General features: G+C 43.2%; 1 protein-coding gene across 3 annotated transcripts in view; it reads left to right on the top strand.

The window, feature by feature from the left end:
- ANKHD1 (ankyrin repeat and KH domain containing 1) overlaps window positions 1-24,444 on the top strand; it is a 170,280-nt gene that overhangs the window by 42,878 nt on the left and 102,958 nt on the right. For all 3 annotated transcript variants that reach the window (XM_070940827.1, XM_070940828.1, XM_070940829.1), the window contains exons 3-5: window positions 2,841-2,997; window positions 5,783-5,930; window positions 6,647-6,794. In XM_070940827.1, coding sequence (XP_070796928.1) covers window positions 2,841-2,997; window positions 5,783-5,930; window positions 6,647-6,794 — 453 coding nt within the window. The remainder of the gene's footprint in view (window positions 1-2,840; window positions 2,998-5,782; window positions 5,931-6,646; window positions 6,795-24,444) is intronic.

Here is a 24,444-nt window from a genome sequence, read left to right on the forward strand (position 1 = left end):
CCCCCCTCCTTTAGTCCGCTTCTCTCTCAGCCATGTCAATTCTTTCGTCAATGGCCTCTGATTCTTCCAAGCGTCCTTTTCCTCAGCTTTTGAAGCTCTTTGGGAGGAAAGGGCTTTTGCCTTTAATTTGGAATTCAAGACTTTGGCCCTGCAGAGCTTTTCGGATGCTCTGGGTCTGAGCTGGCAATCCCTGGTCTTTCTCACTCAGCCATAGCATTCCTGGGCTCATGGCGTCCGCCATGTTAGCTTTCTGTCCTCCACCCCCCCCCGGGCAGTGGCAGGCTTGTTCCTAAGCGGAACCTTGCTGCCGTGGCTTTTCCCACCTAGCCGCTTTGGAGTATGCACTAGGCTTCAGCTGGGCACTGACTCCAGCCCTCTTCGATGCCAGTGGGAGCTGGGTAGGGACCTTGGCTCTATTCTGGAGCCAGAACAATAGCGGCTACGCTGTACGGACCGGGGAGCCATCTGGGATGAAGATGGCTGCGCCTGACAGGCCGGGGAAGCCAATCATGATGAAGGTGGCTATGCCAGGTAGACTGGGGAGCCAGCTAATGAACAGACAGGGTGGCTTTGCCGGATGCAGTCGTGATGAGGGCAGCTATGCTGGGCAGACTGGGGGAGCCAGCCAATCAGAAGGGGTGAGACGGCTATGCCGGACAGACCAGGGGAACCAGCCTAGCCATTCACTGTCTGTAAAGGCTTACACGGAGCTGGGACCTTACTGTAAGTTTCCAGAATCCAAGGAATAACTCCGTTCTTTGTTCTAAGAGCACTCTTCTGCATGTCTCCTCTGAACAAAGACTGAGTCAAAACTGGGAATGCACAGGCAAAAGAGGTATGACCAAAAGATTGATTGACTCAGTCTCCAAGCAAGCAGAAGAGCAGAGTTAACCCATTTCTTGGATTTTCTGCTCAGCACACTGGAGAAGCTCCATCATAACCTCTGTCAGACTCATGCTATGTTATTAATATATATCATAATAATTGTAGTATATTGATAATGTTTCCTTTTTTCTTTTGGTTGGATATATTTCCAGGACTAAGAGAAGTAATGGGCAATCCATAGGTTATATATAGCTCCCTAGTATTCTTAAGAATTATATTGCCTACATGTAGTGGCAAAATTATGCTATGATCCATAGGAGCATAGGATTTTTTTAAAAATAGTAAATCAGACAAGGCAACAATTATACTTAGCTGAATTTTGTTGAATCCTTCCCCCTCCTTTTCTGAGCTAATTTAAGTCAATGGCAACAAGGATAGAATCTTTACACACTGTCTTATTAGCTAGTGCACTTTCTCTAATTTCAAGATTTCAAGGAAGGAAGGAAGGAAGGAAGGAAGGTAGAATGAACATCAAATACATTGATCTAATTCAGGACATTTTAAATGGATTTTTCAAGCTTAGCACATTCTGTACACCTAGAAAAAGAGATGACACAGTAATGCAGACCTCTCGGTTTGAGATTTTCTATAAACATTGGAATTTCTTCCAGATTTGATAGCTAACTTGATAGCATGCTAGCAGTATGGACCAGAAGGAAATGTGGGGTATTAGGAGGATTCAGGGTAGGTTGCCATTACTTGTGAATTGGCTGAATGAGGTGCGAAATAAAAAGGATATTAACTTTGGCTCCAACCATTTTATTTCATGAGTCATATGCATGCATTCCTTACCATAGACTTTGTTTGCTAGAGATAGATTCTTGATCCTAACAAGGTTTCTGTATATAAATAAATAATTGCCAGCATACTTCATATCATTGTTTGAATGTTTAAAAATATTCTTGCTCTAGAGCAACTTGAAATTTAGTACAATTCTTATATAAAAATTTGGTCTAGATCCCTTATGAGCTATAAGTGACACAATGAATTATTTTCCAGTGGTAGTATCTTTCTTGAAAAGTTCCTTTTATTATGAGATGATCTACTGGGACCAAGGGAAAATTAAAAACATTTAATTTTTAAACAAATCTTAAAGAATTTGTAATTGTTAAGTATGAAATAAATAAAATTTGCATTAGAAAGATGTAAAATCTATATTTCTCTACAGTGGAAAACTTTTAATAGTAGTACATGTATGAATGAAATAAATGTATTAATTAAGAAGGGTAAGGGATAAAGGAAAATAGCTAATGTACTGCAAAAAAATGGATCCAAAATTAATTATCCTCAGCTTTTTATAATGAATTACTACATAAAATCACATCAATTTCTAGCATTCACTGTAAGTATGGTTAATTCTGCATCCAACTCATAGTGATCTAAAATAGTTCTAATCATCTTAAACTTCTAGGAAATGGATTAATTTATATAGGTGCATGTAAACATCTTTTAATTTGAATCCTCACCAGTCTTTGTACTACCTGAAAATTTGGGAAAACTGTAGTTAAAAAAATAATGGAAGCCTTATATTCCATGACCCTGAGCCCTTCTCCTCCTTTATTTGGGAGGAGCCCTTCTCCTCCTTTATTTTGGACTAGATTCTATGGAGATTCTCAGTCATCCAGATGATGGTGATCCCAAAGGTGCTTTTTCAAGAGGCAGCTGGACTTTCTGGTTACCAGAAAGTCCAGTTGCCTCTTGAAAAAGCACCTTTGGGTCTTCAGGTCTAGGTTTTCCATAAATGTAGCAGCTAGAATTATATGCAATGAGGATTGTCTTAGCCAGCTTTAGTGGGTTTTTAAATAATATATTTAAGCAATTGAACATTTAGTTCTTTGGCATGTTTGCTACTGGTGCTAACTAATAATGCATGTGGTTGAAGTCTAAAATAGTGTCTCTGCATTTTTTGTGTGGCTTTCATACTAATCTGATTGATGAACACTCATACGCTGAAGGGATTGGTAAATTGTCCACTGCCGATGGTAAAGCCTTCGCAGATCCTGAGGTGCTCCGAAGATTGACTTCTTCTGTCAGCTGTGCATTGGATGAAGCTGCTGCTGCACTGACACGGATGAGAGCAGAGAACAATCACAATGCAGGACAAGTGGACAAGTATGCACATTTATTTGTTTGTTTGTTTGCTTGTTTATGTGTTTGGCAGGGAAAAGTAGCATTTATGATACAATAGTTCAAAGTTTAGAATATCTTGTAATTTATGGTTTTGAGTTCAGCAACTTAGAACTAAAGCAGATATCTAGATTTGCATTTCAGAAGTATAACTAGAATTATAAACTGATTTAGGGGTCATGTTTATAGTTTTGGCCTATGCAGAAGATTTATTCCAGAATTGTATGCTTATTTCATAATTACAGTTGTGCGTTCTCACACTACCACAGTGGCAATTATGAAAAAAGATGTCATCTTTACTTGTCTAATTTATTTCCTCCTAACTCTTCAGTTGTTATTTCTTCTGTGTAATGTTTTGGGGTTTTTTGAATGCATATATGTTTTTGACATAAATTGTAAAACAAATGTACACAATTTAACTGTTTTTCTTTTTTGCAGTAATGTGATAGGAATACTGTTATTAAAGAACTCTTGAAATAATACATTAGATAGTACAATTATGCAAGCGGACAGTCATCAGTATTTTGAATTTTGAAGATAAAGAACTCTTGAAATAATACAGTAGATAGTACAATTATGCAAGCGGACAGTCATCAGTATTTTGTATTTTGAAGATAATTCCACCTAGGAAAAGAAGTCAATGTAGTTAATATATTTTTTACATTTACTGACTGCATACACTGTTTAAATACCTGCTGATTTTAACTATATTAAGCTGCTATAATCTTACAACTTTCTTTCATTCAAACAAGAATTTTAGTAATTTGAGAAATTCATCTAAAAGCGAGGTTATAGCAGGTAGCTATTTAGCTTCTGGTTGAACACATTTACCAAAGGGAAGCTCTCCACCTCCCTAGGAAATTGGTTATACAGGTAGTCCTCATCGTACGACCACAATTGAGCTCAAACTTTATGTTGTTAAGTGAAAAAATAGTTAAGTGAGTTTTGCCCCCTTTTATGACTTCTTGCCATATTTGTTAAGTGAATCACTGCAGTTGTTAAATTAGTAAAACAGTTGTTAAGTGAATCTGGTGAATCTGGTTTTCCCATTGACTTTGTCAGAAGGTTCAAAAGGGATATCACATGACCCTGGACAATGCAACCTTCATAAATGTGAATCAGTTATCAAGATCTGAATATAAATCACATGACCATGGGGATGCTGAACAGTCATAAGTGTGGAAAATGGTCATAGTTCACTTTTTTCAGTGCCATTGTAATTTTAAATAGTCACTTAATGAACTGTTGTTAGACAAGGACGACCTGTACTTCTGACCTTCTCTTACTGTTAGAAAACTTTTTTAACATTTAATTGAAATCTGCCTTTCAATAATTCAAATCCATTAAACCACATCTTGCAACTTGGAGTGATAGTGCTAATCATCTTATGACATTGTTTGAAGGCAAACAAAAATATTTTTGTAACAGTTATACATTCCAAATTCTTCCTGTTTCTCCTCATAGGACTTTGTTGATCATCTTTATTACCTTCCTCTGAACCTCTTATATAATATGACTTAATTGTGCAAAGAATTAGATAAAGTGCATGGAATGGTGTCTGACCAATCTGGAATTAAAATAAAATAATCATTTCCTTTGATTTTGGAATTACATTAACATTGATACAGTTAGTTCCATACTTTTGTTCACAAATATTTTATTAAGTCAGTGCTTTTCTATACCTGTGCATTTGATTTTTACTTTCTAAATTCTTATTCTTCATTAAGAACCCCAAGCTAATTTTTTTTGTTATATCATATATATTTTGTGTGCTTCCAAACCATACAACCATTAATTAAAATATTCCCAAATTGAATATTTTATTTCCTGCTGCCATGATTAAGTTTTAGGAAGGAAGGTACATTTCAGGAGAAGAAATTTATTGCTCAATTTTGTTCTGCTTAGGTATAGCTTCACTTTCTATTTCCCCCTCCTACCCCTTGCATTTATTTATTTGTATCCCTCCTTTATTATTTTTACAAATGATTTAAGGCAGCGAACATATCAACACACCTCCTTCCTCCTATTTTCCCCACAACAACCCTGTATGGAGGGGTGGGCTGAGAAACCCTTCCTCCTTACCTACATCAGTTCTCCCAGCTTAAATTCTTCATATTGACTTTGCACTTTTAGAAAGAGTCAGTTAGAAAGTCTGTCAACGTCTCTCCATTTTAGGAAGTATAATAAAATGTAATTAGCAGGTACTTTAGAACTGTATATTATATTTTATACATTTTTTACAAAATAAGCTAAGAAAAAATCATATAAATTTAAAATTCGGATTTAATAAACAACACCCTTTATTTTATTTAACCTGCTTACTAGTAACATTTGTTTTTTAAATTGTCTTATGTACATTTGCATTATTCTTCCATTGCAAGATACTTTCTTCCCCTGAGAGTGAAAAAACAGTAAATTACTTTCATGAACTTAACAGAATGAGCTAGAAATAAAGCTTCCTGTTCAAATACCTTTGAACTAGAGCATTCTGAACGATGTGTAGAAATATAAATCTCACATATATGATTGTTGGATATCTAAGTAAAGGTTCTTATTCTTCCCAAGTTTAGATATTTCATTTTTTTCTGGAATAGTATGAAATGAGGCACTATTCTATTTTGGACGGGAAAACATTGAGCTAATAGTTGCTAGGTTACTAAGCCTTTTTAAAAATATTTCATTAACCAATTTCTTAAACATATCAGCTGTTCTTAAATTAAGATTAACAGTGACTAATTTTATACAATTTTATTACAAATATATCTTCTAGTCGCAGTTTGGCAGAAGCTTGTTCTGATGGGGATGTAAATGCTGTTCGTAAATTGCTTGATGAAGGAAGAAGTGTAAATGAACATACAGAAGAAGGAGAGAGTTTACTTTGTTTGGCTTGTTCAGCTGGATATTATGAATTGGCACAAGTGAGTAGAGTTTTCCACACGTTTTCTAGACTTTTTGGTGCAAATGTAGCTAGATTGCTAAAGGGCCAGCCACCAGAGTGCAGAATAACATCTATATTAAAGTTGCTGCATTGATTGCCAGTAGAATTTTGAATCTAATACAAAGAGCTGGTGGTTATTTTTAAAGCTATATACAAGTGCAGTTCTGGAATATATTGGACAATGATTGCCAGAATTGAACCTGCCTGTCCACTCTGATTTTAGAGAAGCCTTATTCAGAGTCTATCCTCCTTTTGAGATACATGGGGCATGGATAAGATGATAAGCACTGCCACTTTGTGGAAGACTCCTCCAGAAGTACTTGCAATCTAAAAATAAGTTAAAATCTGTATTATTTCATTCAGACTTCAGCCCCTGCTGATTGAGGGTATCTGGAGATTTTGATCATGACATTATTTTTACATTGTTTTTGTTTTGTTTCATTTTGTTCTGTGTTCTTTGAGATTGAATGGGTTATAAGTAATGTAAATAAATAATTAAATCGTAAGATGAAAAGTTATCTGCGCAGACAAAGACTATTGTGCAAATGACCAGCACAGAGCTGATGTGCAAATGACCAGCATAGAGCACAACATTTTTTTGTAGTTAAACTACTGATTCTTTCGAATTATTTAGAAAATAGCTAAAGCTTTGAGAATAGCAGGAAAAAATAAGGCTAACACGTTTAATTTGTGCAGGTGTTGCTCGCCATGCATGCAAACGTTGAAGACAGAGGGAATAAAGGAGATATAACTCCACTCATGGCAGCAGCCAGCGGAGGCTATGTGGACATTGTAAAACTGCTCCTTGTTCATTGTGCTGATGTGAATGCCCAGTCATCCACAGGTAAGGTTTTATAAAATAAATGAGAAACAATTAATTTTGGGTGCAAGTCCCAGTTTCCTATTTGCAGCCTTGTATTAGATTTCTGCTACAAATAGAATCATATTTTAAAAAGTAATGCTAAACATGAGAAATAACTTGTCATCAATGTTTTAAATAATAACGTCAGATAAAAGTTGAAGAAGAAATTAAGTATCTAAAATATTTGAAAAACAGCATCATGCATTTTGAGAAAAGATAAATGGATCTATTGAGGTTTGTTAAATCCAATATTTATTTATTTATTTATTTATTTATTTATTTATTTATTTATTTATTTATTTATTTATTTATTATATTTCTATACCGCCTTTCTCCCGTAGGACTCAAGGCGGTGTACAGTCAAGAAAAATATAGACACACAAACATCATAAAATTGCTAATTAAAATTATTACTTAGTTTGTTTAATTAAATAAAACCCAGAATTAGATCACATTTAAAAAATCATTCACATGTTCATATGTTTAGGCCCGCCTGTTAGAACATCAGGGTCTTGAGGGCACGGCGGAAAGCACGGAGATCAGGGATATTCCGTATCTCCGGGGGCAGTTCATTCCAAAGGGTTGGAGCCCTCACAGAGAAGGCCCTCCCCCTGGGAGTCGCCAGTCGACATAATTTGACTGACGGTACCCTGAGTAGTCCCTCCCTGTGAGAACGAACTGGTCGGTGGGAGGCTATTGGTGGCAAAAGACGGTCTCGTAGGTCCTAAGCCATGGAGCGCTTTAATGGTGATAGATAACACCTTGAATCGCACCCGGAAGACCACTGGGAGCCAGTGCAGCTCGCGTAGGAGAGGTGTTACATGGGCGTAACGAGCTGCGCCCATAATCACCTGCGCGGCTACGTTCTGGACCAGTTGGAGCCTCCGGGTGCTTTTCAAGGGGAGCCCCATGTAGAGAGCATTACAGTAGTCCATACGGGAGGTAACTAGGGCATGAGTGACCGTGCGCAAGGCGTCCCGATCCAGAAAGGGACGCAACTGGCGGATCAGGCGAACCTGATAAAAGGCACCCCTGGCCACGGCCGTCAAATGATCTTCTAAAGATAGCCGTGAATCCAGGAGGACACCCAAGTTGCGGGTCCTCTCTGTGGGGAGCAAGATCTCATCCCCTATTGTCAGTGATGGTACCAGCTGACTATACCGGGACGCCGGAAGCCACAGCCACTTGGTCTTGGAGGGCTTGAGTCTGAGCTTGTTTCTCCCCATCCAGATCCACACGGCCTCCAGGCAACGGGACATCACAGCAAGGGCATCATTGGGGTGGTCTGGGGTGGAGATGTATAGCTGTGTGTCATCAGCATACTGATGAACACTCACCCCGAAACCACGGATGATCTCGCCTAGCGGTTTTACATAAATGTTGAACAGAAGGGGTGAGAGGACTGACCCTTGCGGCACTCCACAAATAAGGTGCCTCGAGGTCAACCTCTGCCCCCCTGCCAACACAAAACTCCGAACGGTCAGAGAGGAAGGAGGAGAACCACCGAAGCAGGGAGCCCCCTATTCCTAACCCCTCCAGCCGGTGCAGTAAGATACCATGGTTGATGGTATCAAAAGCCGCTGAGAGATCTAATAGGACCAGGATAGAGGAGCAACCTCTGTCCCGAACCCTCCAGAGATCATCCACCAACGCGACCAATGCTGTTTCCGTGCTGTATCGTGACCTGAAGCCCGACTGGAACGGATCCAGATAGACAACTTCATCCAGGTATCGGGGTAGTTGTCATGCCACCACACTCTCAACAACCTTCGCAACAAAGCGAAGATTGGAGACTGGACGATAATTTGATAATATAGCCGGGTCCAGGGAAGGCTTCTTGAGGAGGGGCTTCACAACCGCCTCTTTCAAGGCAGCGGGAAAGACACCCTCACTCAGAGAAGCATTTATAATCCCCTGGAGCCAGCCTCGTGTAACCTCCCGGGAGGCCAGTACCAACCAGGAGGGACACGGGTCCAATAAACGTGGCAGCGTTAAGCTTGCCCAGAATCCTGTCCACGTCCTCAGGAGTCACAGTCAAACTCTTCCCAGATAACGCTCTCAAGACCTGCCCCTGTCTCCTCCCCTGGATCTACCCAATCGGAGTCCAGGCCTTCCCGAATCTGAGCGACTTTATCATGCAGGAATTGTACAAAATCCTCAACTCGACCCTTTAAGGGATCTTCCCGTACCTCCACCTGAAGTAGGGAGCGGGTCACCCTAAACAGCGCGGCTGGGCGGTTCTCTGCAGTTGCAATAAGAGCGGAGAAGTAGCTAGACTTCGCCGCTCTTATCGCCACTAGGTAGGTCTTAATATAAGATCTCACCTGTGTTCGGTCAGATTCAGATCGGCTTGTCCTCCAATCGCTCTCCAGGCGTCTTTTCCGACACTTCATCTCTCTCAGCTCCTCGGAAAACCAAGGAGCTAGACGAGATCGGCATCGGGTCAGAGGCCGCAAAGGCACGACGCGATCCAAGGCCGCAGTAGCCGCCCTGTCCCAGGCGACCACCAGGTCCTCAGTCGAGTCGTGAGCCAGAGTCTCAGGAAATGGCCCAAGCTCCATCAGGAATCTTTTGGGGTCCATCAGGCGCCTGGGACGGAACCATTTGGTTGGTTCCGTCTCCCTGCGGTGGGTAAAAGTGACTTGAAAGTCCATGTGAAGGGGCTTCCGGTTGCGTCATGCTAAATGGAGGACTAGGAATTGTGTAGCTGCTTATCCTAGTTCTCCCTTTTCTGTGTTTGGCGGTTGTTCCTGCGCCATCGTGAGCCGTGGAGAGGCTTGCGAAGAAGGGGGGGCATCGGGGCATGCGAGGAGGTGGCTTTCCCGCATGCCGGCAGATTTCTTCTCAGGATACCAGCGCAGAAAGAGGGCGGCGTGGGATCGCCCTGAAATCGTGACTATACCAACTGGAGAGGGGAGCCCGCCAGCGTGGTGTAAGAATTCTACTTTACTAAGTTAGCTCAGAGCTGACTGAACCTCCTGCCTAAGAAACATATAAGATTTGCCATTTACTGGGGGAGCGGCTGAAACGGAGAAACGGCTGTCTTGTAAACTTCTTGCTGCTAGCTGTTATTTCCCCCTCAGAAGCAGTTATTGATCTCCCTTTGAACTTTGATATTATCAAAACTTCATCATCTCCCTTTTTTTATTTGAATATATTGTCTGGTGGATGGAGAATAATTGACTGATCTTGTTGAAGACGTAGCGAGATTTTCTCTTTTACTTCTCTCTTTGTCACATTATCAGAAGAGGTGAGCTTTTTGCCACATCTTGACTTGATATTTTTTTCTTTTTTCCCCACTGCTGAAGACGGAGACTGCCCTTGGTTGGTCTTCTACTGCCACCTAGTGGTGGATTGGGATATTACAACTAAAGGAAAGGAAAAGAAAGGAAAGGAAAGGAGGCGGGAAAAAGATATATATACACTGCCTCATAGTAAACATTGAAAATAGACTAATTTGGATACATCAAGAGCTGATGGATTAACTTATTTGATTTAAAAGACTTGATTGATATATTTATTCAACAAAGAGTAGAGGAACAGTGGTTGTTTTCAGCTTCTAGAAGAACATCGGAAGATATGTCGGCGACGGGGAAGACGCCCTCTATGCAGGCTCTTCAAAATATGTTACAAGCCATCCAGGAATCAATGGCTAAAAACCAGGAGTCGACATCTAAGAACTTTGAGGACTTGGAAGCAGATGTGAAAGTGGAAATGAGAGGGGTTAAAGAAGAAATTAAACAGATGCGAAGTGAACTGGGAGATATACGACAGACATTAATACAACAAGAGGAAAAAATGAAGGAGATAGAGAAGAAGACGGAGAAATGCGAAGGACGGATGGACAGTTGGGAGAAGAGACAAATAACCATAAATAGAGACTTAGAAGAAGAAATAATTTTTCTGGAAATGGAGCGATCTTTTTTTTTACTTAGAATACAGAATGTGGCGGAAGAGAAAGGGGAAAAACTGGATGACATTGTAGGAGAAATAGTTGCAGAAACTTTGGAGGCAGATAGACTCATGATCCAACGGGATATTGATGAGGCCTTTAGAGTATTCACTAGCTACGCAAAAAGGAACAATCTTCCTCAGGAAATTCATGTTCGTTTTAACAAGAAAGCTTTGTGTGAAGAATTTTATAAACGAACAAGGGATCAAACTATTACATATAAAGGCCAACCGATGATAGTTTTGAAACAAATCCCACGTCGGGTAAGGGAACAGAGACGCAGATATCAATTTTTGACAACTTTCCTGAGGAAAAATGCAATTTCGTATCGTTGGTTATTACCTGAAGGTTTATTGATGACATGGAGGGATAAGGTGAGGATTCGGAGTCTTCAAGAAGCAAGAGAATTCATGGAACAACAATTTAATTTGTCAGAATTAGATGTTGAAGGAGAAGGGGAAAGTAGAAGTTTGGAGGAATCGCAAGAGGAAGAAGAGGTAGAGGAGAGGAGAGGAGAGAAGAGAAGGAAAGGCGGGAAAGAAGGGTGGGGGAATACGAAAAGTCGAGGAATTAACAGCACCTCAGAGGGAGACAAGACAAACAGTTAAGAAGGCTATAACAGCGGGAAAGTAAAAACTTAGGTGAGAAAAGGAAATGGGGGAATTAGTGCGTTTGATATCTGTAAATATTAACGGTTTAAATGCTCCTAATAAACGTAGTAGGATTTTGAATAAATTAAGAAAGGCTAAGTATGATATTGTCTGCATGCAGGAGACTCATATAAAAAAAGATCAAAACCATTTGTTAGAATGTCGGGCATTGGGTAAAACTTATACCTCATTAGCAGGTCAAAAAAAAAAAGGGATAGTGGTATATGTACGACATCATTTGAAATCCCAACAGGTTTTTGCTGACCAGGAAGGTCAGGTTCTCATGCTCGAAATAGAAATTGCCCAGTGGAAGTCTTTATTGGTTTGTATTTATGCCCCTAATGACAATCAGAGGACTTTTTATCAAAACTTATATGTTAAATTGGGGGAACTGGAATATGAACATGTCTGTCTAGTGGGGGATTTCAATGCTGTAATGGATAGAATGAAGGATTATGTCCCGGGAAACATACAAGAAAGGTTAAAGGATATTAAGAGAACATTACCAAAAATATGTAATGATTTAAGGGAGGAATTTGGATTACAGGATATATGGAGGTTGAGAAATCCCAATAAAAATCAATATACTTATTTCTCTCCCAGACACCACTCGTGGACCCGAATAGATATGGTATGGATGTCTCTTGAGTTGAGGGGGCTGGTCTCGGAAGTGGAAATAGGGCCCAATCAGTGGGCGGATCATAACCCGCTAATGGTAACTTGGAAGATCCCACATTGTAGGAAGAGTAGATGGAGAATGAATATAGGTATCCTGAAAGATGAAGAATTCATGAGTAAATTTAAGAAGGAGTTATATCTTTTTTTCCAGGAAAATAAGAAAGAGGATACTTCAATATACAATACATGGGATACGGTTAAGGCAGTGATGAGGGGATGGTTAATCAAATATATGATTGACAAACGTAGGGCGGGTAAGAAACACCGAGACAACCTCTTGAATAAATTACAACGGGTGGAAGAAAGGATGCAAAATGGATTAACCCAGACAACATTGATAGAGGAAAGGGAGTACTGGCAACACCAGATTAAATTATTAGATCAAGAGGAATTAGCAAATAAACTAAAGTGGACTAAACAAAGTTTTTTTGAAAGGGCGAATAAAACAGGAAAATGGTTGGCTTACCGGCTTAGAAAGGAGCAGGAACAACGGAGAATAGAAGGGCTGAAAGATGTAATTGGGAATTTCCATTGTACTAAGGAAGGCAAGAGAATGGTAGCTCAGGATTTTTTCACACAGCTTTATCAGAAAGGAGAGGAAAATATCTGTGAAATTCGGAAATATTTGGAAAAGACAGACTTGCCTGAAGTCTCGGAAACAATGAAGGAAATTCTTAATGCGGAATTTACGATGGAGGAAGTAGAAACAGTTATGAAAGCACAGGCGAATGGCAAAACCCCGGGTAGAGATGGCCTTCCAGTTGAATTATACAAAATAGTGTTTGACGTGATAGGAAGACACATGACGGATTTATTCAATGCGGTTATGAAAGAGGCTCAGGTTCCAGTATCTTGGACTGAGGCTTTTATTTCTATTATCCCAAAAGAAGGAACTGATCTATCTCTTATTAAGAACTATAGACCAATATCATTACTAAACTCCGATTATAAGATATTTGCGGGGGTTCTTGCAGCTAGGCTTAGCTGCTTCCTTAACCAATTCATTCAATCAGACCAAAACGGCTTCCTTCCTAATAGATATCTACGAGATAATCTTAGAATTATCATGAATACACTAGAATTTTTCGAAAATCGCCCGGATAAACAATTAGCTTTAATTTTTGTTGACGCCCAAAAGGCGTTTGACAGAATCAGTTGGGAATTTATGATTTCTCAATTGGAATATATGGAGTTTGGTAGGAATTTTATTCGGGCAATTCGAGCTATCTATCGGGAGCAGACTGCAAGAGTTCTCATAGATGGAGAGGAGACGGAGAGAATTCAAATTTGTAGAGGTACAAGACAGGGATGTCCCCTTTCCCCATTGCTATTTGTATTAACTTTAGAGCCCCTGCTTAGAGAAGTGAGAGGAAACACGGAAGTAAGAGGAATGAAGTTTAGGCAGGAGGAAGTTAAAGTTCAGGCTTATGCAGACGATCTTGTATTTATCTTGGATCAACCACTGGACTCGGGCCTGAAATTATTATGCCTGATTAGAGAGTATGGGAAGGTAGCGGGGTTAAAGATGAATGAAGAAAAAACTAAAATCCTAGTGAAAAATATGACTCAGATGCAAAGGCAACAGCTGGAGCAGTTAATGGGCTTAAGAATAACAAATAAAATTAAGTATCTGGGTATATGGTTGACCGCCAGATGTTCCTCCATAAAGGAGGATAACTATCTTCCTCTTTACAGCCAGATGCTCAGAGACTTAGAAAGATAGAAAAATCTCCAGCTATCAATTTTGGGAAGGGTGGCAACCATTAAGATGTGCGTGTTACCTAAATGGTTATTTCTATTCCAAACAGTCCCGGTAAGGTTGAATAAAGAGTTTTTTACAAATTTGGATAGGAGTATATCTAAATTTACCTGGCAGGGAAAGAGGCCGCGGATTAGACTTAAAATGTTACAAGAACCCAAAAATAGAGGAGGATTTGGACTCCCAAATTGGGAGCTCTATCACCAAGCAGCGAACTTGATTTGGGTGAAAGAATGGATGGTCCGACAAAAGAGACGACTTTTGACATTTGAGGGAGCCGGTCTTCAACATGGCTGGCACTATTTTCTATGGCCGGGAGCATCCGGCCACCCTAGACACTTTGATGATCACTATTTACGTAGGACGCTTGGGTACACTTGGGAAAAGGTTAGAAGAAGAGTATATTCAAAAGTTCCATGTTGGATTTCGGCGCAGGAAGCTCAGATTTACCCGATATTGTATAAAGGGGAGAAAACCTTGACGTATGAAGGTTTCTTGGATGTTCAGGGTAATCCGAAGTCACGAGAATTATTAACTCTTCAAGGATATAAGATAGACTGGTGGTCTTATTCTCAAGTGCACTTCAGGTATAAAAAAGATTTACATAGTGAAGGAATCTACCGTAAAAGATAAGAATTGGATAAGGTCTTATTAGAAGGAGGGAAAGGGATATTATCTAAATGTTATGCATATTTATTGTCTCTGCAGATAGGACAGGATGTAGTGAAGGATTGTATGATAGCATGGGGGCGAAATTTTGGATATCCCCTTGACTTCCAGCAATGGGAACAGATTTGGTTGAAAAATATGAAATTAACCATGGCCACCTCATATAAAGAAAATATATATAAAATGGTATACCGGTGGCATCTCCCCCCGGCGAGATTAGCTAAAATGTTTCCCGGGACATCTGCCTGCTGTTGGAAGTGCGGTTACAGCAATGGAACCTATTTTCACCAACGGTGGACCTGCCCGCAGGCGGTTAAATATTGGAAAAAAATACGGCAATGGATTTTGGAAATTACACAGATTAATTTGGAATTAAGACCTGAGATTTTCCTATTGGGGGCAAAACCTTTGAATGTTAAATCAGATATATGGTTCTTGTTGATTCACATTATCACTGCAGGAAGATTAGCGTATGCGCAGGAGTGGAAAAATCAATACTTACCGATAGATTTGAAAATAATATATAAAATTAATGAGTGTGCGGAATCAGATAGATTAACTAGATTGATCAATGGTAAAAAATTCAGAATTTTATAACAGTTGGAAAGTATGGTACGATTGGGTCCAGAAAAGGTGGGATAGAATAGATATATGATGATGTATATATATATGGTGGCAAATATGTATGTATAAAGGAATGATTTTATACTTATGGACAATGTAATCATATTATACCATGGTGGCAGGATTGTATATTTTATTTGTGTATTAGTGTATAGAATATATTAATAAAAATTATATATATATATAAAAAAAAGTCCATGTGAAGGAGAGAATGATCAGACCATGACAAGGGCTTGATGTCTATATCCCCTATTCTTAGATCATTCAGCCACTGATCAGAGACAAAAATCAAGTCCAGAGTGTGATTCCCCAAGTGGGTGGGGCCTTGAACTACCTGGGTCAGGTCCATGGCCTTCATGGAAGCCATGAACTCCCGAGCCGTCTCTGACATCTCACCAGCGGATGGCAGGTTAAAATCCCCCATAACAATAAGTCTGGGGGTTTCCACCGCCCACCCCAGCTATAATGTCGAGCAGCTCAGGCAGGACCGCTGTTACATGGCAGGGAGCCAGGTACGCAATCAGTAGGCCCATCTGAATCCCCTGACCCCACTTCACAAGGAGGGACTCACATCCGGCTATCTGAGGAACAGTGGCCTCCCTTGGGCAAAGACTTTCTCTAATGATTGCTGCCACTCCCCCACCCCTTCCCTGAGTCCTTGGCTGATGGAATGCACGGAAACCTGGCGGGCACATTTCCACAAGGGGAACTCCTCCCTCCTGGCCTAACCAGGTCTCCGTAATCCCTGCCAGGTCAGCACCCCCCTCTGAAATAAGATCATGAATGAGGGGGGCTTTATTTACCACTGACCTGGCATTACATAACATCAGCCGTAGACCCAGGGTCTGAGACTCTGAACAACCCAGGAAACGAGCAGTGCTTTGGGGGTCGGAGTGGGCAATTGCTCGTAAACAACGAGTGCGGACTCCCAAAACATAATATGGCCCCCTGAAGCCGTCATATCTGCCCCTCCCACTTACTATACTAATGCCCATCGCTTCATCCCCCTGCATCCTTGTCAGATTTCTGTCCCCATCCTCCCCACCGTGATCATCAGACCCATTACCCCTTTCAGTGGATTTATGGATCCCCCCAGATCCATTCCCACAATCCCTCCCAGAACCCCTTAAAATAGAACTTAAAGATTTATCTAAAAACCCCCAAAGCCATCGGTTTTTTGCAAACCACCTCTCGGGGTTCCAAAACCCGTCCTCAAGGGCGGCCCTTGATAACTGAGAGGGCCAGACATGCGAGAGGGGGAAATCTCGCAGTGCAAGGAGCTCCGCAGTTGAATACATCAAAGATAGGAGCAAGTTGAAGGAGATGAAGGATCATTTTCTTCTAAGAGTGTTAGAGATGGTTAAGACAGGTAATTTAAAATAAGGGAGGAAATAGATGTTAAAGGAAGACCAGTATGTTACAAATGTCAATACATCGGAACATCATCGCCCTCTCACGACGATGGGAAGTCTTGTGGTTGCAATAAGTCCATCCAAAGGAGGTGGGAGTAGAGGTCTCAAAGGGTCGTCCTCTCACAGCGACCAAACCATTTGAAACAAACAAAGAGAAGGTGGTCTATCTCCCCATAATCCAAGACTCTCGATGTCTGTATCTCCTCCAGTCCTGATACCATAAAAAATACCATTTTTTACATCAAAAAAGTAAGGCAGAGCCACTGGACAAAGTATTTAGGGTTAAATAATCAGGGTAATCTTGGGGAATAGGTGGTAAATAAAGCTGCAGATCGATCTAAGATTGCAAGTTAACGCTGAGTGGTCGTAGTAGACCTAGATCTGATAAAGGGACAGAGAGGGACAGTTGAAGGGGAGAGTAAGTCATCATCTCCAGTTCGTAATCCTCAGTCCCTATCCCTCACCTTGCTCAGGTTACTTAGTTCAATTAGTTTAATAAGTCCTCAGAGTTTCAAGAAAGAGGAGTGCAACAGATCCCTAGAGGTTGAAGGGATCCAAACATTTATAGCCTTTGCAGCATTGCCCTCTCCTCTATTAACAACGAGGGCTTCCTTGCAGCCTCCTGGTGTTGCCGTCGCTGCCATTAGCGCCATTCCCCTCGCCATTGTGGTAACCCCCCTTGCCATAGACATCACCGCCGTGTTGCTACATGCAGCGCCTATTAGCCCAGGCATCATTATCGACACCCTATCCTGAGTTGATGTTGCCACCGTCTCGCCAACCTTTTCATCAGCTGTATTAGACTCAGTGGTTGACCCGGTCGTGACAGCCAGGCTTTGATGTTGACATCCTCCGCACCGCCCTCAGTCTTTTTACCAACAAACAGCTGATCTTCGGGTTCAGCTCGGGTTTTATCCTTGGGCTCCATCCACAGCTCTATAGCCAAAAATACCTCAGCTTGCTGGGAGGGGGGTCTGTGGATGGTTAATTGACCCCCACACTCTTGAAAATGTCGAAACATCTCCCTCCTAGCCTCGGAGTTTCAGCTCTGAGCTGCCATTTTGTTTTGCAACTGTCAACGGAATTTTGAATATTAAATTGGTCTGATTATGAAACATTTGATCCAGATCTAAGAAACAATTTTCAAGTGTAAACATGGCATAGTTTGCTTGGAACTGAGGAATAAAGACATATTAAAATGCATTAACCGCATTTTAATATTTCTGCCAATTCAATCAGAGACAGTATATCAATGAAGAAATTGAAAATAACTTTTTCAAAACATAGCAGGGATGTTATTAATTTAAAATAGACTCTATAAATTTTTTTCATATAGTATTTGGAGCAAGATTGCCCTTTGTTTCTAACTGATGTTGGAATACTTCCAGAAATTTAATACCCTCCTAGAAGGTGATTTATTTAAGTTGTTGATACTATAGAAAGAATCAGCAGGCAAATATACTGTCCTTCATTCTGCATATATATTATTTGCTCTAACTCAATTTGTCTTTGGGCAGAAAGAAAAAACAATTACCAGTGTAAAAAAGATTTTTAGTTTATACATTATACGTATCCCTATTTGTGACTGAGTCTAAGATGTTGATTTTGATTACGATTCACATTTTCTATGTAAGAACATTTTCTATACAATTTTCTATAAGAAAATTTGCAATATTTTTTCAATCTCACCTGAATTTGAACAAAAAAGTTACTACTTTATGTTTTCTAACTCATTAACATTTCTTAATGAAAGGTAGAATTTTCAAAATTTTTGGAGCATAATACTTTAGTCTTCAAGGTTACAAACAAGAGGACATTACATCTACACTGCGCCCTTCTACAAGTTAATAAAAGTTGAATTAAATTATTTTTTCAGTTATCAAAATGCCATTTCTCCATTGAGAGTGGAGACAGCAGCCAGGATGGGTAGCAGCAGCCAATCAGCATGAAGGACTGAGTCTATCAATAATATCAAGTCCCGCCCTTGTTGCCGGGCAGACCCGCTTTAGACTCAGTCCTTCAGCTTGATTAGGTGTGTGGGTCTTTAGCTCTTACCCTTTCTGGCTATTTAGGTCTGTTTATTTGGATATTTCTGGTTTTTGACTTCGGATTCCTCGACTGCGATTTATTGGCTTCCTCCCTGATCGGTTTACTGAATTTCGGACTGTTGACAACGCTTTATTCTGGTATAGTTAAATTTGTGTATCCTCCTCTTCACGGGCCGTTTTTTCATTTCCCTATCGCCCCTGGGGGTGGGGGGCGATTGTTTTTTCTGCTGGCAGTGCGGCGCTGAGCTAATTTCTTAGATCTGCTTCGTTTGGGGTTTTTTTTTTTTATTTTGCCTCCATTTGACTCTGACCGGCTCGGATTGCCTGCTTCAAGTTGCGGCGGCCATTTTGTTTCAAATTGATTGTTTGCCGCCCTTTGCAGAGTTGGGATTTGTGAGCGGCCATTTTTTTTGCCCTCAAGACTTTGGCTTCGTTGTGAGGGCGGCGGCCATTTTGGAGGCTATTTCTTCACTCGTGTTCAAAGCCTCATTACCATCGGAGATATCTCTGCCCTTAGAAGGGAATCGCTTCAAGTTTTCAGCGGCGGCCATTTTGTTGCCTATTTCATCATTAATCCAGACCTGCCTTGGTTACTCTAAGAACTCTGAGCTGTCTGTTACTCTAAGAACTCTGAGCTGTCTTCAGCCCTGTCTGCTCCCCTCTCTGACAAACAGCACCACCTTCTACAAATTTCAAAAGTTTCAGGACTATTTGAACTTTGATTCTCCTTGATAACTGTCATCTGGAGGCTCCTGACATATTTTAACATTGCCCTATTGTCTGCTCTGTTGTACTTACAGCCTTGTCACCCAAAATAGCAGGCTTTGTGGAGCTTTTACGTCCCCTGCCTCATCTGGATTGTGCTATTTCAAGGGACTGCTTAGTGGGGACTAGCGCCCCCATTTCATTATTGAACAGCACATTTAATCTTGTGGACTTGTAATTATTTCCTGTGCTCCCTTGGGGTGATTTCTGCCAGCATTATGCCTAAAGCACTTGCAAAGTCCAAACACGGCCGCAGAGCCGGTACATCTGGCACTCACAGCTCAGACTCCCTGTCTGTTGCGCAATCATTGGCTTGGGAGGCCTCTCAGGAGCCATCCCCAGGCTCACATGCGCCTGGCGCCTGTTCCAGGCCTGATAAGTATGGCACTATATCCAAGGCTGAGAAAAGGAGGGACAGAGTTTTAAAGAAATTGTGTGATAAGGCCTCTGCTAACCTCCATGGTTCTGGCAACCAGGCATCTTTAACAAGCAAGATTCCAAGCCCAGCTCCTGCCCCTCGCTTCGTCACTCCAGATCAGATGTCACTACAGGATTGCCCCGTGACTATTTCTACTACGGATCTTTGGGGAGTTGGTACCTTCTCCCAACCTGTTTCCTCACAACCAACGCCCTTGCAAGATTCTTCTTTGCCTGGTCCCCCGGCTTCTTCTACTTCTGTGCCTCCATCCTTGCCTCCTCCTCCTACAGCTCCTGAGGCCCAGCTGATGTCTGGTCAGATCCCTGGCCAGCTTTCACCGGAACAGATTCAACGTATGATTGAGGCTGCGGTGCAGAGGTCCCTGGCTGCCCGTTCCTGTGTTTCCAGCCATGCAGGATCAGTGAGGTCGGTTTCTCCGGATTCTCCAGAAGGCCCTTCCTCTGAGAGGGCCCATCACAGAGTTCCTGGTTCCCCTTTCTGTTCCCACTCTAGTCATCTTTTGACTATGACGGATGCTGAGCTCAGCGACTCGGGCCTCTCCGACGATGAAAACCTTCCACCGGACCAGCCTGCCTTCACGGGGTTGTTCCCGCAGTCTTTATTCAAATCATTATTGTTTAAAGCTGTTTCCACGGCTCGTATGTCTTCTCCAGTTGTAGATTCCGTGCCTTCATCTTCAACTGACTCGTTAGACCCTATGTTTGCAGAACCGGCTAGGCCGACTACATCAGTGCCGACTCCGCCTCTTTTCCTGGATACTGTTAAGCGGCAGTGGTCCTCTCCAACTTCGGCTGCACTACCTTCGGCCAACGATCGCCGGAATTTTAATATGGCTTCGGAATTGGATTCCATCCTCTAAATTCCTTCTGTCGACGCTCCCATCGTCGCCTTGCTGCCTAACGTCAATATTCCAGGGGACGCGGATGAAGCTTTACGTCCTGATGAACGCCATTCAGATTTAGTCCTGCAGCGAGCTCATCAGGGTTCCGCCTGGGCTATTCGAGTCGCAACCACTGCCTCCTTCTTTAACCGGACTACTCTACTCTGGTTGCGGCAGCTGCAGGAAAAATTATCACCGGATGATTTGCAGATTAAGCAGGACCTTAACAAGATTGTCGCTGCCCTGCAGTTTTCAGCGGACTCTTCCCTGATCGCCGCCCGTTTTGCTTCCAAGGCTCTGGCTTCCTCTGTGGCCGTTTGCCGATTAGTATGGTTGCGTCACTGGCAGGCCGACGCCAGACATAAATGGCGTCTGGCATCAGTTCCCTTTGGGGGTGCCAAGTTGTTTGGGGATGCCTTGGACCCGTTTCTCATGGAAATGAGAGACAAGAAGAAGATCTTAGCTCCTATCTTCCGCAGGGGGGAGTCCCGTTTTTCTCCTTATGCCCCTCGTTCTCAATTTAGAGGTAACGAGGCGGGTGGGTCTTCCTCTTTTGGTTCCTCGCGGCCTTCTACTAACCTTAATAGGTTCCGGAGTTCTCAGGATAGATCAGCTCGGGGTCGGGCCTTTGTCACTAAACTGCCCTTTCGGGGGGGAGGAGGTCGCCCCTACCGACACCGTCGTTAGTTGCATCTCAGATCCTTCCATAGGCGGCAGGTTGGCCCTCTTTGTTGCCTCCTGGGAGAGATCAACCTCTGATAAATGGGTCCTGGCCACGTTAAAATCGGGTTTGGCCATCAAATTTCTTTCCCCTCCTCCGAGTGCCTTTGTTTGCTGTCCGATTTCTCGTAACCCGGAGAAACAGGTCCTTATGGACTCTGCGGTTCAGCATCTCCTTTCCATCCGTGCTATCCAACTTTTTCCCCCTGACCAACGGGGTACGGGTTTCTATTCCCGGGTTTTTCTGGTGCCCAAATCCTCGGGGGGGGGGGTGGAGACCCATTCTGGACCTTAAGAGATTGAATTGGTATGTGGTATACCGTAAATTCAAGATGCACTCGCCCTATTTGCATGTTCCGATTTGTCATTCTCATAGACGTTATTTGAGATTTTGTTACGGGGGGGTCCATTATTAGTACAGGGCCTTGCCCTTTGGACTTTCCTCTGCTCCCCGTACCTTTACTAAAGTGTTAGCGGCCTTGGCGGCCTACCTCAGGGTTCGTTCAGTTAGGTTACTTTGTTACCTGGACGATATTCTTGTTTTGTCCTCTTCTCCCCAACAGGCTGTTCGAGATCTCCAGCTAACTCTGGAGACTTTGGCTTCTCATGGTTTTTCGATTAACCTTGAAAAGAGCCACTTGGTTCCCTGTACCTCCCTGGTCCATTTAGGGGCTCTTATTGATTCCGTCCAGGGGAGGGTATTTCTATCATCAGAAAGACAGGATAGCCTGCGAGACCTGATTGTTAGGATTGAGAGGTGTCGTACTGTGTCCCCTTATGTTCTTTCCCAGCTCCTAGGGAAAATGATTTCCACCATAGCCATTGTTCCCTGGGCTCAGCTCCACGCCCGGGAGCTCCAATGGTTTCTTTTACCTTTGCAGAAGGCGGGAAGAGCCACCTCAGCAAAGCCGATTCCTGTTCCCCCAGCAGTTCGCAGGTCCCTCAAGTGGTGGAAATCACCAGCTCTGTCAGCCGGCTCCCTCTTCTTCGAACCTCAGTGGGTAGTGGTCACCTCGGATGCCAGTCTCCACGGTTGGGGGGCTCATTGTCAAGGGCAGATAGCTCAAGGAACTTGGACTGGTCGGGACGTCTCCCGTCCGATCAACTGGCTGGAACTGCAGGCTGTCTTCCTGGCCTTCCGGGCATTCCGTCACCTGGTGACCGGGGCACACGTGCTAGTGCTCACGGACAATGTCACTGCAAAGGCACACCTCAACAAACTGGGAGGCACCAGGTCGAAGTCCCTGCTGTCCGTGGCTCTGGCGATAGGGCTCTGGGTGGAACGCCATCTCAGCTCTCTTCGCGCAGAGCACATCTCAGGGATCAGCAATACTCAAGCGGATTGGCTGAGCCGTCAACAGGTAGACACTGCGGAGTGGCGGCTTCATCCTTGCATTTTTCGAGATCTGATTCTTCGGTTCGGCTCTCCTGTGATCGATCTCTTCGCCACGCACTTGAATGCTCAACTACCTCTCTTCATCGCCCGTTACCCAGAACCTCAAGCCGTTGCCGCCGATGCTCTGCGATCCCCTTGGCCTCGGGGCCTATTGTATGCCTTTCCTCGACACCTCTGATTCCCAAGGTCATCCGCAAAATCCTGACAGAGTGGGCGGAGGTGATATTGTTAGCCCCTCACTGGCCTCGGAGGCCTTGGTTTGCGGACCTTGTGTCTCTTTCAATCGCCCCGCCTTGGCGTCTCCCATTCGATCAGGACGTCCTCACTCAAGGTGCTCTATTTCATCCAGACCTGCCTTGGCTCAGCTTGACCGCCTGGCGGTTGAGCGGCAATGCCTGAGTGCCGCAAATATTCCTGGCGATGTGATCCAGATTATCCAAGCCTCTCGTCGTTCTTCGACAGACCGGATTTACTCGGCTACCTGGCGAGCCTTCTGCTCGTATTGTGCCAGTCATGATGTTTGACCCCTTCAGGCATCTATTGTGGACATGTTGGTGTTCCTTCGGAAGGGTTTCTCGGAGGGCCTTTCTCCTAACACCTTGAGACGCCAGGTAGCGGCTATCTCTTCCATTCTTCGCTGTGGTTTTCTCTCATCCTTGGCACAGCATCCTCTGATTCGACGTTTCCTCCGGGGTGCTGCTAACATATCTCCCCCGGTGTTGCATCGCTATCCAACCTGGGACTTGCCGTTGGTGTTGAACTCACTTATGGGCCCTCCTTATGAACCGTTGCGGACAACGAGTCTCCGGTTGTTATCCTGCAAGGTCGCCTTCTTAGTGGCCATAACTTCAGCCCGACGTATCTCCGAGATAGCCGCCTTGTCGATTCGCTCGGATCTGTGTGTTTTTCATGCTGATCGTGTGGTGCTCCGTCTGGATCCCACCTTCCTCCCGAAGGTGTTTCAGTGTTTCATCGATCCCAGAAACTCATACTACCTAATTTCTGTCCCAGACCATTTCATCCTCGGGAACGTCGTTGGCACACCTTGGACGTTCGTTGGGCGCTGCGAATTTACCTGAAGAGAACGGCTGGGGTCCGCCGTTCGGAGTCCTTGTTTGTATCCTTCTTACCCGTTTCCCTGGGTCTCCGTGTGACAGCATCTACAATTGGCCGTTGGATCCGGTAAACCATCGCATTGGCCTATGACTTCCGTTCGCTCCCGCGACCGGCTCGTGTAACAGCACATTCTACTCGCAGTGCGTCCATGTTGGCGGCCTGGTCTACTCAAGCTTCGCTATTGGAAATATGCCGGGCGGCTACGTGGTCTTCACCTGTTCCATTCATTCGGCACTACAAAATCGATACATTTGCTTCCGCTGAGGCTGCGTTTGGTAGACAGGTGTTGCAACAGGTGGTTGCTGGGGAGGTCGTTTCACACCAGTCTGGCCCCACCCTACCTTCGGGACAGTGAACTGGGGTATGTCCCATCCTGGCTGCTGTTTCCACTCTCAATGGAGAAGGGGCGTTGGTCCTACCTGATACGCTCCTTCTCGTTGAGTGGAGACAGCAGCCAGACCCTCCCTTTGTGTTTTGCCAGTCTGGTGCTTCTCTCTCCTTGTTTTCTTCTGGAACTTGGTTTC

This window comes from Pituophis catenifer, unplaced genomic scaffold (assembly GCF_029215685.1).
Source record: "Pituophis catenifer annectens isolate HBS135680 unplaced genomic scaffold, rPitCat1.0.hap2 SCAF_3, whole genome shotgun sequence".
NCBI lineage: Eukaryota > Metazoa > Chordata > Lepidosauria > Squamata > Colubridae > Pituophis > Pituophis catenifer.